The sequence below is a fragment of the Danio aesculapii genome, chromosome 16, assembly GCF_903798145.1.
Source record: "Danio aesculapii chromosome 16, fDanAes4.1, whole genome shotgun sequence".
Lineage (NCBI taxonomy): Eukaryota > Metazoa > Chordata > Actinopteri > Cypriniformes > Danionidae > Danio > Danio aesculapii.
In genome coordinates this window covers 30,372,710-30,392,922 of record NC_079450.1, presented here as the reverse complement: position 1 = coordinate 30,392,922, position 20,213 = coordinate 30,372,710, and the positions used below count along the sequence as shown (strand labels likewise).

The following is a 20,213-nucleotide window of genomic DNA, read 5'->3' as shown; positions in this document are numbered from 1 at the left end:
CATTTAAGTGGAAGGTAAATGGGTAAACAAAAACAAAAAAAAGAAAGTCACACTTGGCCGAGTGAAAAATCCTTGCTATGTCATGCTGTAATTGATGTGAATAACCATATAGGGATGTATTGTTTTTGATTCAAGTGCATCATCACGTTGTACATTTCCCACCTTTTAATGAGTTCAATGTGTAAAGGCCTCTAGAGCTAATCTCTGCAGGACAGTGGCCCTTCAGGCACAGGTTTGGGCATGCTTGCTATAACCCCTTTTTTGACATGTTTGCAGGCACTGAGAATATTGTGATAGCAATACCTTTGGGGAGAATGAATAAGAGTAGGGGCTAACTCCACTAATGTTAATTATATTAGCTATATTTACATCCACCTATTTTTATGCAAATTTTGGATACGAGCATAAAAAAACAGTTCATGGAAACACCAAGACGCGCATACATTTTGAAAATGTGCATAAAAAAACATATGCGCATAATTGAGTAGGATAAACTTTTTATTCGATAAAAAAAGATGCGCATAAACTACGATGGAAACACTTACCGAACAAATTCCAGTATACGCATAAAAAAAGGCAGGTGATTTTGTTTTTAGAGATCATGTGATGATAAAAATGTGTGTGAATGGACAAACCAGCAAGCTGACCACATTGTAAAATATCTGAAATGTTGTTTTGGTCATTCTAAAATGCCAGTACTAGAGTTATTATATTATTAATTGCCAAGAGTGTCTGTGCTCCACGTCTCATGTCTTTTAAATGCCACCACGCGTTCATTGCACGTCGGCTTACTGTCTTTGGGCGCAAGTCATTTATTAAAATAAAAAAAGATTGACGCAGCTTCTCCTACCGCCGCAAATTCCGCAATTTCCTCTTGATATTTGGCGTTAGTTAATCAGGAAGTAACGACTTTGTTCTCTTTGACTCGTTGGATGGAAAAGCTGCTTTATTTGCATGTCTTTTATGAAATATTCCAGTTTTGCGCATAAATTTCAATTGGCATCTTTGGATGGAAACATAGCTATTGTATCTGCAGTGCTGTGCTGTTTTCTGTCTCTGAATATTTAGCATTGTAAGCTTTTGTAGGAAATTTTGTTATCCTGTGCCACACTAACCAAATGACGTCATTGCCAACGTCAGCTTAAACGCCGCCAGGAAATTGAACCTTGGGGAAAATTTGGTTCTCAGGGGATTAGATCCTGTAATATCTGGTGCAGAAGCTCCTATTATTACCTAAGTCATACATTTTAAAATGTACCACCCCATGTTGGCTTTTGTACCTTTTCTGAAAGTGTGCCAGCCTGAGATAGTTGGTTAGTAAAGTGAATTTCTTTTCTTTTTCAGTTTAGATTTTTTTTTAGGACCATCTTAACAGTAAGTACACAAACATTTTTTACTAGTCAATAAATGCTATTGAGACTCAAAGGCAAGTAATATTTCTTTTTCAATGTCTTTATTTAGTTTCCTGCTGCTTTATTGGCTGCAAGCCCTTGGCAAACACTTAAAATTCAGAGTGTGCTTGAGTGTTTTCCTTTATTCTTTATGATTTTCAAGAGGTAATAAATGTACTGGCTGGTTGATGCAATCATCCCCCTCCTTCAGTATAGTTGCATATAGGCTTATTTATTATTTAAAAGCACAGCCTTGTTTTTACCAAAGATGAAACTAGTTATGTGTATCGTTGAAAGAAAATTGTTATGAATTAATTTTTATTTTCCCTCTCAATTAATGTTATAGGAGCAGTTATTATAGTTCAATGGTGTGTAAAATGTAAAAAATCTGAACTTTGGTTGTCCTTTCATTGCCCTTAGCACAGTTTTTTTTCGTTTCAAGAAATAAAAAAAATAGCCAAGGTTACATTTATACTAGCGCTCTCACAGTGAGTTGAGGATGTGATATGAGATGCTCAGGGTCCCATCCATATTTAATCAGTCTCCAATGTACTGAGATCTGCTGAGGCCACCACAGGCCTGAGGAAGGCTATTATTGGACTGGACAAGTTCAGCGTAGCACAGGATGTTTTTGCCCCTCCCAACTGGACTGACCACCATATTGCTGATGCCTCTAATACAGTGCACTAGGGCTTAAGGCTTTCATGCAGGAGCCGTAACACCTCAGCTTAATTTTTAATGAGGTTATTTAGTCCTCCGTGGTGATTTTTTTTCACACTAAATTAAGCTGTGTTGCAGCTGAAGTGACAATGAACTGTGATTTTTTTTTTTTTTTTAAGAAGCTGATGCTCTTTGAGTTGATGGACATCCATATAATCACATTGAAACAACATACACAGCTGATCAATAATGTGTTCATTATTTCCTTTAGACAGAGAACCCTGAAAAACAATGCATATGCATACGGAGTGTCTACAACATCCTAAAACTGAAGCATTTTTGCACACCACACATTACATCCCGCATCCATGGATGGTACTTTAAAATGACACTAAAGACTACTTCAAATTCTTGCACTATTCACAAGTGTTCCCAAATTCAACCATATACAATTCTGACAAGGGACATGCATTGTAAGTTAAAGGACACCCTGTTTGTGGCCAGTGTCTGACCCATTTAAGCATGACAGTGATCACCATACATAAATGATTCATACCTCATAACGTTAACTGTAATGATTGAGAAAGTAGTCTTGCAAAACTAGTCAGTTATGCTTAATTTGTTTAATTCTAAATATCATCTTTCTTTTCTTTTTTTTTTTAAATAGACTGCATGGTCTGGGATGAAGTCTCATGAAGTCTTTCATTGGAGCTGACGTTCACAGTCAGCGAAAACATCCTTTACCGATCCTCCAGGAGACAAAGACCTGCCCATTGCCCATCAACATAGTCCCACTGCACTGCACTGTTTTACTTCCTGACCATGGCTAGTCGAAGAAAGTCTACAACACCCTGCATGATCCGACCAGATGACTTGGTGCCTGCAGATGATCCAGAAGAAACTGATTCTTGTGTTGATGGTGCAGAAGAGAATGGATCATCGCATGTATCTTCTAGTGAGGAATGGACAGATAGGAAGAGTTCTGTGAACTCTACACAGGAAACAGCAGAGCTGGAGAAACCTGAAGTAAAAACACGTCCACAGAGAAAACTCCAGGGAGGTTACGAATGCAAATACTGTCCCTTTTCCACACAAAACCTAAACGAGTTTAAAGATCATGTCGATTCCAACCACCCAAATGTTATACTCAACCCACTGTACTTGTGTGCGGTATGCAATTTCAACACAAAAAAGTTTGATTCTTTGACAGAACACAATGAGAAGTGCCATCCTGGAGAGAGCAACTTCAAGTTCAAGAGAATCAAACTCAACAGTCAGACCATTCTGGAACAGACAATCGAAGGTTCAAACTGTGCAGTCATTTATGATACAACCAGCCCTCAGTCAGGAGAGGACTTTGCTGCCTTTCCTCCGAGCAAATCCACTACTATTAAGCTGGGTAAGCCTAAAGCAGACAGTTTACGGTTGCAGGATGATAGTCTATTAGACAAACTTGCTCACGATTTGCCGAAAAAGCAAATTACTGCAGTGAATGTGAATGGGACTGTAATTATCCCAGATGCAACACTTAAGGATGGGCTTTCTCATATAATGCCATCCTTACAACGGCCACCCAACTACAACTTGGTACCAAAAATTGCTGTCCCCTTAAACACTTCAAAATACAACCCCTCACTGGATGATAACTTGACCCTCATCACCTCTTTCAACAAGTTTCCATACCCTACCCAAGCAGAGCTCTCTTGGCTCACTGCAGCCTCTAAACATCCAGAAGAACAAATTAAAGTGTGGTTCACTACCCAAAGGCTAAAACAAGGTATCAGTTGGTCTCCTGAGGAGGTTGAGGAAGCTCGAAAAAAGATGTTCAATGGAACGATTCAGCCTGTTCAACAGGCATTCACTGTCTTGCCTGCACAGTTATCTCAGTCCACTAAAGCTTCACAGCCCCTTATCCAAACCGTCCCTTGCCATGTTCTTGGACAATCTGGTCTAGTGTTGGCACCTGTTGCCAATGGCTCAACTGCAACCAGTGCTTCTCTTGCACTATCAGTTGCAAATCAAATAGCACAGGGTGTCAAGAGGCCCCACACAGCACCACTGGTCGCCCCAGAGATAAAGAGGCCTTCGATAATCCAGTCCGTTCAGAGTACTCCCAAGTCTGTTTCTCCGACACCAAGCTTTTCCTCAGATAGTGAGAAAACCCCTGATCAGATCAGAGAACTGACCGCCAGCTATGCTCAGTGCCAGTTTCCTGATGACGAAGAAGTGTATCGTCTCATCGAGACAACTGGCCTCTCCTGGGGAGAGATCAAAAAATGGTTCAGTGATCAGCGCCATGGAAACCATAAGGCAGTGCAGCAGATTAAAACAGACCTTTCTTCGAAGGACAGCCAACCGCATAAGCCTGTCGCCACACAATTTCCACTACTAGAGAGAGTCAAAGGCAAATCCTCTGAGCAAATGAAAAAGTTAGAAGAGAGTTTCCAAAGGACTAGCTTTCCAACCCAGGCTGAGATGGAGCACCTTGTGGCAGATACCAGACTCTCCAAAAATGAAATTGATTGCTGGTTTACAGAGCGACGTGCACTACGAGACAACCTGGAGCAAGCCTTGCTTAACTCGATGGGTTCAAAAAGGCTGGAGCATCACCTTCCAAGGGGGTCATTGAATGGATTCCATGAGCAGGACGGCAGAGTCAGGGACTCAACACTTCCCATTCTTGCATCCCCAACATGTCCAGAGGCCATAGATAGCAAGTCTCTCTGCCTTCTTAAAGACATGTTTGCACAAACCCAGTGGCCATCACCAGAGGAGTACAACCAACTAGAAGTCCAAACAGGGTTAGCACGTACAGAAATTGTCCGCTGGTTTAAGGACAACAGATCTGCTCTGAAGAACGGAACCTTAGATTGGATGGAGCAATTTCAAAGTCTTAGCAGCAAGAGACCCAATGGACAAAACAGCTCACTGACCTCAGAGCAGGCTCAGAATGTCCTACAAAGGCACTTTCAAGATTCAAAGGTACAAAAGGGGGATGGTTTTGAGAAGCTTGCAGAGCAGTCAAAACTAACCAACCAGGATATAGTTGAATGGTTCACCAGTAAGCTGGGCCACAACATGCCTGATATCAGCAAGAGTAAGGACCAACATGGACAGGCAAACATAGATGGCAAGAAGTGGGTTTCCTTGGCAGCTGACATTGATGGTAAAGACTTTGATGCACAGAAGGTGGGCCGAGACCTTGAAGTGCTGTCAGCAGAGCATAGAGTGACTGGATGAAGTTATAAAGGTAATAGCCCTGTTTTATGTTCACTAGCTATTTGAATGAAAAAGGGACAAGAGAGAGAGAGAGATGCTTTCCCAGAGTAATAGCTGCTGCTTGTGATAATGTAGCAGATGTGGCTAGATGACAGCCGGGATGTCTGCAGTCTGTAATTTAGCCTTTAGAAAAACAGCTTGGCAGCTAAAGAGAGGGCAGAGCCCAAATTCTGTATTAGTTGGGAGGAGGGCAGTGTGTCAATTTTGGATTTTCTTTCAAACCTTCATCCATAATTCAAATGAGTCAAGTGGCATTTGTTGCTTCTTTTGTTGCAGAAGGAAACAGGCTGCTATGACTGATCTAGATGGGCCTGATGATTAAGGAATGACCTCGGTCATCGTATATGGAACCAATGATCTCATATCTGGACTCTGAGATTATCAGATGTGAGATGGACTAGGAGCATCTATGAAACACTGTCCAGAGAGTGACCATGGAGTGCCAAAGTTTGACTGCTATGTTGTTAGAATTATGTGTTTATTTTATAAAAGGGCCCTTGTACATATTTTTTTCTGTACTTCAACAGATTTGTAAAATTTTTTGAAGATAAGACTTTTGTTACGTTTATAATAGGAGTCCTAAGACATTTCCCTTGACCCTTATAATGGAATGTTCAATCATTTTTGTGAGAGGACACAAAACCGACCCACCTGTTGGTGAAGCTGGTAAAAACACAATGTGGTCCATGATGGCACTTAATATTTCAAGTGGACACATACAAGCGGTGCTTCAGTAAAAACCATCTCATTCCAGAAAACAAGGTGATATTATGGACTTTTTGTTTTGGACCATAAACACATTGCCTGCACTCTCATACTGTACCTTATCGCCAAGGGGACAGAGCCACATGGTGGACATAATCATAATAAACTGAAATCAATACAATACAGTGATACACAGCACATGTTTATTTGTAGTTCTAGGCTAATGTTTGGCAATATTACAGTAACTGCAAAATTATCCTTATCATGTTGGCTTTTCCTGGTATCCAAGGCGTAGTTCCATTTCCACTACTCCGCTGTGAACTGCTTTCAGCTCGCTTAAGTGTATTTCTTTTTCTTGCAGCTGCTTTAGTGTCATGTTCAGACATGTATCAGGAATACTGTACTGCTACCAAGAATCCTGCTTGCTCTTTATAAGAACCAGTCTGCTGTAATTTAATAAAACACAACTGATTAAAAGGCTGGTCTGAGTCTTACTGTTTACACAGTGCTGCCAAAGTCCAAATGCAAAGTGAAAAGCTCAGATTCATTACAAGCTGCTGACTTTCTTATATTAAGTTTTTAAGGCGCCTGGATCCTGAGTGTGTCCCTCAAGACACTGAAATCAAAGTACTGAGCTGCGGTTTATTTGTTGCATTGATCATTAAATGTAAACTGAACATTTTAGTAAAGCTTGTGGATTAAAACAGTATTCATCTTTATTTAACAAGGATTTTGGCAAGAGGTCACCGTGTTTAACTTTGATGTGACTTTCACACCATTACATAGCATATGAACATAAAGGTATCTGGAGTTTATAAAGCACCTTTATCAAAACAATGTGTTGAGGGATGTAAGGTAATATTAAATCAATGTGTCACAGTGCATATTACGATATTATAGCACTGAAAGGCCATAAATATAACTACCATGTACAAATAATTACAAAACTTAAGTTTCTGGTTTGGGAAAACTGACTGCATGTTTATGTATCTCAAGATAATTGTTAACTTAATAATCATTAATAGGTGAAAAGTGCATGGCAGTTTACTGTAAATTAACTGATAAACTGTACTCAAGCCTGGCATCTAAATGTATAAAACAAACCAACAGACATGTGCATCTTAATGTATAAAACAGACTGAAATATGCACAGCAATTTCATCTGCATGTTCTGATTGGTAATTTTGTTAATTCACAAATATAAAGCACAAGCAATGCTTAAGACAAATTACATAAAATTTAACCTAATTAATTTAGACAAATGAGGCAATTAAAAAAAATGCTAGATTGAAAAATCAATAACCAATTCCTAAACAATCATGCTAACAAACGATCTACACTGAGCCATAAAGAAATCGGCTACATCTGACTGTGAGCAAGTAAAATGAAGCTTACGTACTCTTGATTGATGCGGTCATATTTTGGGAAACACGATCAAAGTCCCCTGAATTTCCTACCTACACCAACTCTGCTACAGCGCGTATTTTTGCAGAGCTTCTGTACACACTGTGAAACTCAATAACAGTGTGATGACATCAAGAAGAAGAGGAAAATGTGTAAATGCTGGAACAGAGCCCTCGTCACTTTTCCAGAAGAAAAGCAACAAACACAAACGAACCCTCAAAACATATAAAATCCATATTTTGCAGCATTGATGTTAGAAGTTTCTGTATTTATCCACTGATGCAAGAGTCAAAAGGCTTCAGTCATCGCCCAGTCGAAAACCTTGACCCCAGTTATGGCGTCCACCACCTCCTCCTCCACCACCACCTCCTCCTCCAGCCTGCTCCTGAGGCATGGGTCTCCTGCTTGGGGGAACACCAAATCCTGACACTCCACCTCGTCGATTTGGAAACATCTGGTAGCTGAGAGGAAATATGAAATGACAGGTAGATTGTGACAATAGAGCAGCAAAAAGAGCCAGTTACAGAGTAAATCTGTCAATTATCACCATAGATGCTCACACAGAAGTCACTTTTAAAAAGTCATGAAACACCAAAACACATTTTTTGAGATGTTGACAGTCATATATGTCCCACCAGTGTTGAACAGGCTACTTGAAAAATGTAGTGAGCTAAGCTATTAGCTACTAAAAATGTAGCTTAACTACATTAAAAGCTACTCTCTGGGAAATGTAGCAAGCTAAGCTAAAAGCTACTTGGCAAAAGTAACTTCGCTACATCTAAGCTATTTTTGCAATAATCATTTTTAAAATGAAGCAACTTAAATCCCAGTCAAGGATATCTTAGTGATCAATAAAACTTTCAATGAATCATTAGGCATAATTGCTCAGTTCAGTTATTTACTGCTAATAATATGCTGTACTAAACAGAAACAAATTATAGTATATAGCAGCAAAAACAAACAATCCAATAAAACCAGGTGTTACACATTTAAAATACTATAGTAAAGGGAAATATTTAGGAATGAGCATTATAATGTATATATATTTACAACTCATCATTAATGAATTACACTACATAATGTATAGTATCATTAGTAACTCATGAACTAATAGTAATTACCGTAGTATAATTTAGCCTTTATTACACACTATTTTACATTAATGCATCTTAACATGTACTTCTCGATGTATGGTCACGAGGAATCCTGCTTCAGAAATAACTCTTCTTCCTCAGTCATCTTTCCATCAATCGTGTTAGCCAAATTGGTTGGCGACGTCACCAATTAGAGTGAGAGGTGGCAGTGACGCACCAAAAAGTTTGTTGCTGGCCTAGAAGAAGAAATCTTCATTCTCGCCATCATATGGATTTACTTTTGTCGGCTGGACACCGGCCTGACAGCTCCGTGAATGCTACCGTCACTTACTGATCCGCGATCGGTAAATGTAGCTTGTGTGGACGATACTGCACTACTTGACTTCGCTACTGAAAAGCTATTTGATTTAGAAAATCACTACAGCACTATTAGCACTACAGCATGAGGCCACCGTCACTCTGCTGAGAAATGTAGTTAAGCTATTCCAATTTAAAAAGAAATTTTGAAGCTGCATCTCGGTGTTGAGATCATTGCGTAAATTCCAGCGTGGAGATTGGCTGTCACCAGCCGTTACAAAGAGACATCATTGAGTTTTCAGCACATCTGTTCATCAGTGGTGTAGTCTAAAAAAAAAGGTGGTGTACTATTACACCCGAACCAAATTTCAAATGAAAGTGGGCAAAGAAACGACGAAAGTCAATGTTTCTTTGATTCATTAGCTATATATATATATATATATATATATATATATATATATATATATATATATATATATATCATATATTTCCAAACTGGAAATGGTGAAATTCGAATTTGCCACTCGTCTTCTTTTAAAAATAGCCACGGTTCCAGTTTGTGTTGATAGTCCTGTCTCTATGGATTTGTTAAGTGTGCGATCAATGTTCTTTGTTTATGTTTATTAAGATGGCGAAGTTAGTTAGTATCGTCAGCAGTACTCTTTCAGTTTTTAAAGAAATACCTTAGTCAAAATGATTTAGTTACTGAGTTTACAGTAATATCGCTACAATATTATGGCCTGAAAATCCGACACTTCCACACAGCTCTTAGATCCGCTGTAAATACTGCTCTCTGAATCGCTGTCCATCTCCCCTGTGTCTGTGTTTGTGTGGTCACTGTGAAAATCAGCTGTGGTGCACGTAATGAAACTCCCCTTTTCATTCAAACCCTTCCCTCTTTCGCAACTCGATACTCCCACCTAAACAAAACTGGATTCAACTTCTTTAGTACTTGATTAAAAACAGTGTAGCTTATTCAAATACTTTTCCCAATACCACAATACCTATGAATAAATGTATAGTCATAGATACAAAAATGCATTTAGGATGGATTTAATAATTTGTTTTCCATTCACCTATGGGTGAAATAAAACACAATTCATTCTGATACACATAAAACAGCGCTTAAACTCACAGGAACTGTGGGGTGGAGAGGAAGGAGCGACCGCCCAGATCCATGGGATATTTGAACATCAGAAAGAAGTACAGATGGCCAACCAAGTTTCCGATCAGCTCATTGACAACACTGAACAGAGAAATGATTATCGTTACAATCGTTTTGTGACTGTGAGGACTCCTAATTGTGCAACATTTACACCAAATGACTGAAAATGAATCTATGTGGGTTCTTACGAGCCACCGATGATATAGTTGAATCCCAGGATGACCCAGGGGAGATAACAAGCCTGTGTTAGTGTGAATAATAACAGGGTTCAGCGTAAAGCATTAAAACACATTGGCATAACATATTAAAAACATACTGCAGCACTGGAATCAACTGAACACCTTGAATCTGGTCCCGAACCAGAATGATACGATCATGTCACGATTCAGCTGAGCCCAGACGTACAGAACAGACATGATCAAAGGGATCATCAGGAGCTGCAAAAGACAAATTTATAAAACAAGACATTATAAGACATCCCCTTATAAGACATTTTTTTTAAAAAACATGATAGAACTTCTCACACAATTAAGACAAATAATGCTTTTAAATGTCATTCAATGCTCCTTTAAACAACTAATGCTCACAGCACAAAGAGCTTGATTAACAAGAGGAATGTTCATAAATGTCATCTGATGAAGTAACACAATGATTCAGACATTTTGCTTTTTAAATTGTTTCAAAATCATTAATCAAAATACTATTTGATGATTTGAGTGATGATGTTTGATTTCATAATATTGAGGTTTAAAAAAACTGATCATCAGAAAAGTCTTGAACAGCAGATCAGCATATTATATTAAGTTCTGAAGGATGATGTGACACTGAACAGTGAAAGAATGGCTGTTAAATATTCTCATTACAGCAATTAATTGCATTATAAAATACACTCTATTAGGTACACCTTACTACGGGTTGGACCCCCTTTTGCCTTAATTCTTTGTTGCATTTTAGTACAGTGAACTCATCGTCATGTTCAAGAAACCAGTCTGAGATGATTCGCGCTTTATGACATGGCGCGTTATCCTGCTGGAAGTAGCCATGAGAAGACAGGTACACTGTAGTCATAAAGGGATGGACATGGTCAGCAACAATACTTCGGTAGGCTGTGACATTGAGACGATGCTCAATTGGTACTAATGGGCCCAAAGTGTGCCAAGAAAATATCCCCCACACCAATACTACCAGCCTGAACCATTGATACAAGGCAGGATGGACCCATGCTTTCATATTGTTGATGCCAAATTCTGACCCTGCCATCCGAATGTTGCAGCAGAAATCGAGACTCGTCAGACCAGGCAACGTTTTTCCAGTCTTCTATTGTCCAATTTTGGCGAGCCTGTGTAAAGTGTAGCCTCAGTATCCTATTCTATATTTCCTTAGCTGACAAGAGAGGCACCCAGTGTGGTCTTCTGCTGCTGTAGCCCATCCACCTCAAGGTTGGACGTGTTGTGCATTCAGAGATGCTCTTCTGCATACCTCAGTTGTAACGAGTGTTTATTTGAGTTACTGTTGCCTTTCTATCAGCTCAAACCAGTCTGGCCATTCTCCACTGACATCAACAATGCTCTTTTTTGGACTATTCTCTGTAAACCCTATAGACTGTTGTGCAAATAGATCTGCAGTTTCTGAAATACTCAGACCAGCCTGTCTGTCACCAACAACGATGCCACGTTCAAAGTAAGTTAAATCACCTTTCTTCCCCATTCTGATGCTCGGTTTAAACTGCAGCAGATCATCTTGACCATGTCTACATGCCTAAATGCATTGAGTTGCTGCCATGAGATTGGCTGATTAGAAATTTGTGTTAATGAGCAGCTGGACAGGTGTACCTAATAAAGTGACCGGTTAGTGTATATTTAAACAAAGAAAAAGTTCTTTCAAATAGTAATAATATACCACAATGTTGCCATTTTTTAAACTGTATTTTCTTATCATGCAGCACTCATGAAAACACACAATATTACGTCTTTTTTGTGTAAATTTTAAATACTAGCTTAAATACGGTGGATGATTTAGATATATTAAGATATTTAAAACTTACCTGCATGTCCATCATTAAGCCCGTTATCTGAATAATAAATATTAAGGACAGATAAAAGCTGTGAAATGAATGCGACTCGTAGAAAATCTTTTGCTTGTTCAGTAGAACGTTTAAACCATGAAAACCACATCCTCAGGGGATATTATGGCTTTAATGCAATATACGAAAATGCTGAATTCAGCACATCTCATTCACAGTTAATGTAGGCATTCACCGCACAGAAGCAAATCATTTCATGACACTGAATAATCACTTGTTTGCTCTGCACTGAATGACACATTTAATCTTTTAAAATATTACAGTATGGTGTGTGTGTGTGTGTGTGTGTGTGTGTGTGTGCAGTGCAGAAAGGATACAACAATGCAAATCCAGTTGAACAGAAGCATGAACATGTAATCTGCAGGTCTTCCATCAAAAGCCCCTGTGAACGAGAGAAGGATGAAATTCACATCTTGAGCTAATTATTTCACTTTCTCTTACTAAAGATACTGTATAATGAGGTAAATGTTAAAAGAGAATTAAAAATAAATAAATAAAACAAGAATCCAATCACCAGAAGCCCAAAAAAAGCTGTTTTATTTCATATAAAGTGGGTTTCAGGAAAAATCACATGACCAGCTGAATATTTTACTTTGATAATCCTCTTATTACTGGACATTTTCACTCATGGATTTAATCGTGACTGTGATTATAGCATTTTTTATAACAGCATCAGTGAAAAGTTATGTCAGTATGTTGATTTTGTCAGAATAAAAGTCTATTCACACCAAAACTGCAACTGTAACTGTAATGTTAACCATATTACCATTCACTTTATACAATACACATTATACATTGAGCATGTTGTTGCCTGCTGATTTGAAGGGATAGTTTACCAAAATTGAAAAGTTCTCTCCTCATTTACTCAGGATTCAGTTTCTTTTGTTGAACCTTATTCTGAAAAAAAAATGTTGGTCTCCGTTGACTTTCATAGGTTGTTTTTCCTACTATGGGAGTCAATAGTGACCGGTTTCTAACATTCTTTAAAATCTCTTCTTTTGTGTTCAACTGGGGAAAAAACTGGAAAGGTTTTGAACCATTTTAGAGTGAGAAAATAATGAGTAAATGTTTATTTTTGGTAGAACTATTCCTTTAAATGCTCAGGCACGTTAATGTCAAGTGAATTCTTAAAGTGTTAAACTGTTCATCAGCCGGAAAAAATATTATTCCAATTATTTATATAGTTTCAGAGTGAACTTTTAAACAGTATATCATCACTGCTATGCATGGGCCATAACTATGAAGATTTAATGCTTGTTCTAATTCTATGAGAAAATAAAGTTCACAGAACAGCTATTAGGGTAATGACACAGAAATGACTGCAGAACTATTTTTACAGCACTTTAGCTCTTTATTTAATAAATGTTCATATTACTGCCCTGTATTGATGTGGTTATTATTTTAAGACAAAGAAGTTACCCGTTTCAAGCCTCGATGAGTACTGGTAGAGGAAATACAAATTAACCAAGTAGAGAAAACCTGTCCCTGGACCAACTGGGAAATACAACGTTGCAGTAATCGGTCTCCATATCTGTTGAAAGAACACAGGAAAATGATTAATGACTTGATTCTACTGAAAGTACTGAAGTAGATAGTGACGGTTTTTTAACACACACACAAAGTTTTATATAGACAATTATAGCTAAAGTATACGCTGTGGTTTTTTTATGCGCATAGTATACTTAATTGAATCAGCAAGAACAATATTCATACAGCCTATAATATAATTATTTTTGACTACTTGGAAATGCTGCTGCTCTGAAACAAGATTTTTCTATATACATATATACATACACACATATATACATATATATATAGAAAAGTCTTGTTTCAGAGCAAGATATATATATATATATATATATATATATATATATATATATATATATATATATATATATATATATATATATATATATATATATATATATTATTATTATTTATTTATTTTTTATTTTTCAAACCATTTAACCCTTTACAGAAGAGGGAATAAATAAAAAATAATGATAATATAATTTAAAAAAAGTAAATAAATAAATTAAATAAATAAATAAATAAAACCCTGCCATCATAAATACTTTTCAGAGGACATATTTGTACATCAGCTTGCATTGTGTTACATTATTGTTACATCAAATTACATTGGTGATAAGTTGAGTAACCTCTAAATGTACATATCTAAATATGTTGTAATACTTTTCCACCTCTTCAGAAAAATATCAGTCTTCATTTGTAGACATGCAGTCATTTTTTCCGATACATATACTCAAGTCTCTGAATCCCCTGAGCCACCCTTGAAGAACCTTCTTCCATCCAATGTACTGTTATCATTTTTTTGCAACCAGTAATAATATCCTTAGTACAAATCTTGTTTCTTCATTAAACATGTTTAATGATGAATTTTAAGGGCAGTCTCAAAAAAATGTGGTCATATGATCTCCAATTTTACCACATTTTCTCCAACACAAAGCAACAGATGGTCATTTTGCTTACGTAGAAATTACAAAAGAAGTATTAAAGTATTATAAAGAGAGAGATATTATTAGCCGCCCTTTGATTTTTCTTTTCTTTTCTTTTTTAAATATTTCCCAAATTATGTTTAACAGAGCAAGGAAATATTCACAGTATGTCTGATAATATTTTTTCTTCTGGAGAAAGTCTTATTTGTTTTATTTCATCTGGAATAAAAGCAGTTTTTAATTTTTTTATAAACCATTTTAATGTCAAAATTATTAGCCCCTTTGAGCTCATTTTTTTCCCGATAGTCTACAGAACAAACCATCATTATACAATAACTTGTCTAATTACCCTAACCTGCCTAGTTAACCTAATTAACCTAGTTAAGCCTTTAAATGTCACTTTAAGCTGTATAGAAGTGTCTTGAAAAATATCTATTCAAATATTATTTACTGTCATCAAGATAAAAGTAATCAATATTTAGAAATGAGTTATTAAAACTACTATGTTTAGAAATGTGTTAAAGAAATCTCTCCGTTAAACAGAAACTGGGGAAGAAAATAAACGGGGGCTATAAATTCTGACTTCAACTGTGTGTGTGTGTGCGTATATGTACACACACACACACACACATATATACATATACATATACATATATATATATATATATATATATATATATATATATATATATATATATATATATATATATATATATATACATATATATATATATATATATATATATATAAATAAAAATCTAAATCTAATCTAAACATTATCTAATAATAATAATAATAATAATTATTGTTATTATATAAATGAATAATAAACATTATACTTTTTTGCATTTGTTAAATTGACGTAATTTGCTAGATTCACAAATAAAAAAAATATATATATATATATAGAAAAATATATTATAACTATTTGCAGAGACTGTGGATCTAAATGAAGGAAGATGCAATAATGTTTAGATTCTTGCAAAGAAGATTTAGCTTCAAAAGACCTCAATGTATCATCAGACATGGTTAATAATCTGGTTTTTGACTCTAAATGTGGCAGTTGACTTGCATTTTATAAATCACCCAGGAGTTTCAGTTTCAACCTTTCTTTAACGCTCTACTCAAGAAAAAAAAAAAGTCACCTACATCTTACATAGCCTGAGGGTGGCATAAATTAACAGCAAATTTTCACATGGAGCTGAACTCAATCCCTTAAAGTAGAAATCAAAAACAGCCACTGAAAATATACTCGAGCCAGCACGATTTGTATGCAATTACCAGCACCGCCTGAAAGTTCAGATAAAATGGAGTGGCTTCCATGCTTGCACTGCAGATTTGATTCCCCACACATTCTGAAGTCATTATTACCCATATGCCCGAGCACAACTGCAGCTATTACACCAGACACAAACTGACACTCATCTGGCCTGTTATCCAGATTTGCCCAGTAATTCCCAGACTAAAAAAAAAAACTAGGTCAGTAAACAACAAACACACAACCCTGCACATTTTTTAAAACTCTCCAGTGTTTAATTTGCCCTCAGCACAATGACTGCACATGCACGCATTATCCCTCTCTGTATTCTCCGTCTGTCTCGTCCTCCTCCCTCACTTCTAGTTCTTTCTCTCCTCCCTCTTCTGAGCTAGCAGGGAATTTTGGGTCGGTCTGGAGGACTGTGAATCCGCTGAGCAGCAATGCTTTGATGTTGGCGTCTGAAGCGGCTCTGCGGTAGTCAGGCAGTCCAGCGCAGCGGCCTCTGCAGCAGAAAACACGCAGACTCGCTAGTGTGTGGAGAGAGAGAGGTGACCTCTGTGGACTGCAGCGCACAGAGAAGTGGGTTAAAAAGCACAGCAGGGTTGGTATGCCGTGAGAGGACGGGGAGAGCTTTAGTTGGCAGCTTCTCGCCAGCTAAATGATTCTGCACTGTAAAACAGAAGAAGCTTGTACTGACAGGATAGAGGTCATGAATTGTTAGCCACAAGCCAGCGGACGGGAGTTGTGTCTTAATAGTAGCAGGAGTAGATAAATCACTTTAACTTTAAGTGGATAAATTCTAACCAAAATTGCAGCTACAAAAAAAAATAAAAGGAAAAAAAAAGAATCATCATCGCTGGTTAATTAGCCATTAGCAAAGGTCAAATGCTCTGTGTCTGAATTTTCGGTGCATCATTTAGAAAGATGTGTCATGGAAACAGAATAAAAGCATTAATGATGCCATTTGCAAACTATATCAGCCAATAAATGTCAGTAAAATCTCACTGTTAAGGACACACTGACATTTGATAAATGTTAAACACCACAAATGTTACCGGATAGTGTAAAGTGAATATGCAGATGCATTATAACATTTATTTTAGAGGGTTTTAATATTTTAGATCAGTGGTTTTCAAACCCCCATTTCCAGCACAATATTCAGTGCCTGACTCCATATATGGCAAGATATTTCTGCTGTGATTATTTCAAAGTTTTCAATTTTGCAGTGATACAATTTATTCACATGATTAATAATTTAATTTGCTAAAAAATTTATGAACCGCCTTTTTTGTATTCCGTTAGTTTTATTCTGTATTGCAAAATAATGTGGAATGAAAACAAGATGAGGAAAACTAAAAAGAAAAATGCTTTCAGTTCTTGATTTGAACTTCACAGATTTCAGGCCATTGTTTATTATTACAGCTTGAATTGCATATTCAAACCGGATGGGGTTGGAGGGGGGATTATGATTTCATATGCAAAAAATTATGCAGCAAATATTATACTTTATTTGTAATGTACAATTAGCATTAATCATACCATCATTAACCATTTCATACAAAATTTAACTGAATTTATTTCATATTTTTATACATTATTTTGACACAGGACTACAGTTTAAAAACTTCTCTGAAGGAAGTCTCCATAACCTATACGAGGCATGAGCCGGTATAAGAGTCTGACGGTATGATAGCCTTGGATAAAAATATCATGGTTTCAGAGTTTCACAGTATTGTGATTACTGCTCTAAAAAATATTCTTTTTAAAATGTCTGGGTAAAAAGCTTTTTTTTTTTTTACTTTTTAAACCAAAATATTTTAAATGTTTCTCAAAATAAAATATATTGTGAGCAGTAAACATGTCAGGCTAAATAATTCAAATAAATCATTGACTTCTGCTGTCTTCGTTTATTTCAAAAACTGATTTTTCTTTACAATTTAAAACGCCATCTTTGGATGTCTTTTTCTGCTGGAGATACTGTTGTCCTAAAAAGCCAAAAAAAAAAAAAACATACACATACCTTAGGAACGGTAAATGATAGTGGTTTTAAAACCTTGACTTTTGAACCGTGGTATACCTTGAAAACGGTTATTGTCACATGCCTAACCTATACTAGGGGTTCCCAAAGTTTTCAGCCTGTGACCCCCAAAATAACAATACCAGCGACTCTTGACCCTCACATTTCTTGGAGGTGGTTATAAATACACAGATGTTGTCCACACAATAGGCCTATATAAACATGATGAGCATATTGACAACACAAAGTGCAACAGTCTAACAATCATATAAATGTTATAGTCATTTATTCATTTGTTTCATTTAATATTAACCTCAGCTAAAGAGACTGGTGGGCACAATGTTCACAGCACAAGTCTATTCTTGGTTTAATTTTGGAAACCACCAGTCAGAGATCATTCTCAGTGTTCAGTTGTGGCCTGTATTCATTTTTAATGTATTTGATTGCAATAAAGGTGTCAGGAAGTTTAACCCGGTGCTATAAAATCAATCTGCTGCATCTGACACGATTGCCGTGTTATAATGTAAACACACCAATCCTAAGTAAAAAATAATAATTGAAAGGCTGACGGCTTTACATTTGTATGTTGTTTTATTCTATGTAGCTATTAACTACTATTTTTATCTTTTGTTATGGATAAAATATGGTAATTCTAATAGTTTAATAACATTTATTTGACTTGGAAATCACTAAGAGACCCTCTGTCATTGTCCCACGACCCCCACTCTGGAAACCACTGACCTATACTGCATGTACATGAACACGTGTTACAACAGGTGCACACCGTTTGGTGAAATAATGGATGCAAATGTTTGTAACAAAGTTTCATAATGCCGTTTTTCACTGTTACCCCACAAACAAATAGCTTTGCGCCACCTGGTGGACAATGCTGAAACTGAAAACACTAAATAATCAATTGTCAGGCTTGGGAACATGTTCTCAGACAATAAATTAATGTCTTTTACGGAGTTAGCTCAGAAGTACCAATTGTTCAAACATGATTGTTTTTCGTTTTCTTCCATTGGGACATTATATCACTAACAACAGCACAACACTTGATAAAAATTGTGAGATATGTTCTATTGGGGTTATTATTTTTATCATCAGTAAAGATGTCTGTAGGTCGATTGTTTGTTCAATCCCATCTCCTGATATACAGAGAAATAAACCAAATGGGAGGAAGAGTTAGATACTGATATTAATGAGGAAACATGGAATGATATTTGTTTGTGCACTTACAAGAGAAATACAATATAAACTAATACATAGAAAACACTACATATCGGATTTCTGATTATTAATCAATGTGACCATCTTTAATGACAGTTTTGCCATATTTAATTAAACGTTGTCACAATTAGGATCCAAAGCCATCATGTTTATATTCTTTTCAGGTCACAACACGCAAATATATTATAATTTGGTATAATAAATAAGGATATTTGAAGCTTCTAATATCTGATTATTCTAGAGCATCTCACTGCAGAGAGAAGCAATGCTTGTGAACTCAAAATTCAATCCGGCAGCCTATGAAAAGCCTATCGTCCCGGAAGTAGCCCAGTAGACGCGTAGCTGACTCTCATTGGTTGAGCACAAACCAGGCGGGGGCGCGCTTAATATTCTGTATTTTGTGTTATTTGGCAACTTTTAATTCAAACTGCGTTTTCAACATAACGATTTACCTCAAGTATAAACATTTTAAAAGTGAGGAACAGATGAAAGGGGGTTTAAGCACGACCGCCACAGCCCACTCTGTTACTATTCTGCTTAATCACTCAATATCTAATAAACTATACACATATATTCCCGAATAACTTTACCTAACATTTATACTTCGAAATATACAGCAAACACGTATAACACAAATTATTCTGCGCAGTGTAACATTACAAAAAAAAAAGACCACCCGGCTGTTGACTTTCTAGACAGCATTACTAGCAGTTCCCTATGTATACAGCACAGCTCTGAACGCAGCCCTTGTGTGGGCATCCGTGTAGCGTTACTGCAGTGTGGGGCCTACAAGGCCTTGCCATCGCTGCTGCTTCTGTATTGCTTAATGTAATTTCAACCTACCTGAAATTTATGAAAGAACGCTTCTGGCCATAACACGAGGTACATAGGACCGATTAATCCCAGCTTTCCTATTAGCGGCACAGCAATGGAGCCAGCAAACCAGTATCGAGTGATGAAAGGGATGTTTTTTAAACCAGTCCCCGATATCCGACATCTTGCCATATGACTGGACACCCTGGATATTCTCTGTCGTTTCTCCGCAGATGCTAATTTACAAAAAGAGCAGGTGCAACACACGAATCTGTGACCACAACGCAGAAATGCTGTTTCAGTCCTCTTCTATTTTGGTTACGCACTCCTTCCCGTTTGGTTTACATGACGTGGCCGCGCA

The 20,213-nt window shown here is 36.9% G+C and overlaps 2 protein-coding genes across 2 annotated transcripts in view; one reads left to right on the top strand and one right to left on the bottom strand.

The window, feature by feature from the left end:
- Positions 1–6,512, top strand: part of zhx2a (zinc fingers and homeoboxes 2a) — a 24,100-nt gene extending 17,588 nt beyond the window's left edge. The window contains exons 3-4 of the mRNA XM_056476281.1: positions 2,719–5,301; positions 5,607–6,512. Of these exons, the coding sequence (XP_056332256.1) occupies positions 2,874–5,291 (2,418 nt within the window). The 5' untranslated portion in view covers positions 2,719–2,873 and the 3' untranslated portion in view covers positions 5,292–5,301; positions 5,607–6,512. The remainder of the gene's footprint in view (positions 1–2,718; positions 5,302–5,606) is intronic.
- Positions 6,222–20,213, bottom strand: derl1 (derlin 1). Its single transcript, XM_056476282.1, is given in 9 exon segments — positions 6,222–7,900; positions 9,966–10,076; positions 10,184–10,236; positions 10,337–10,432; positions 12,040–12,066; positions 12,396–12,460; positions 13,498–13,609; positions 19,883–20,011; positions 20,013–20,213. Coding segments are annotated over 9 exon segments (780 nt in total). The 5' UTR covers positions 20,037–20,213; the 3' UTR covers positions 6,222–7,737.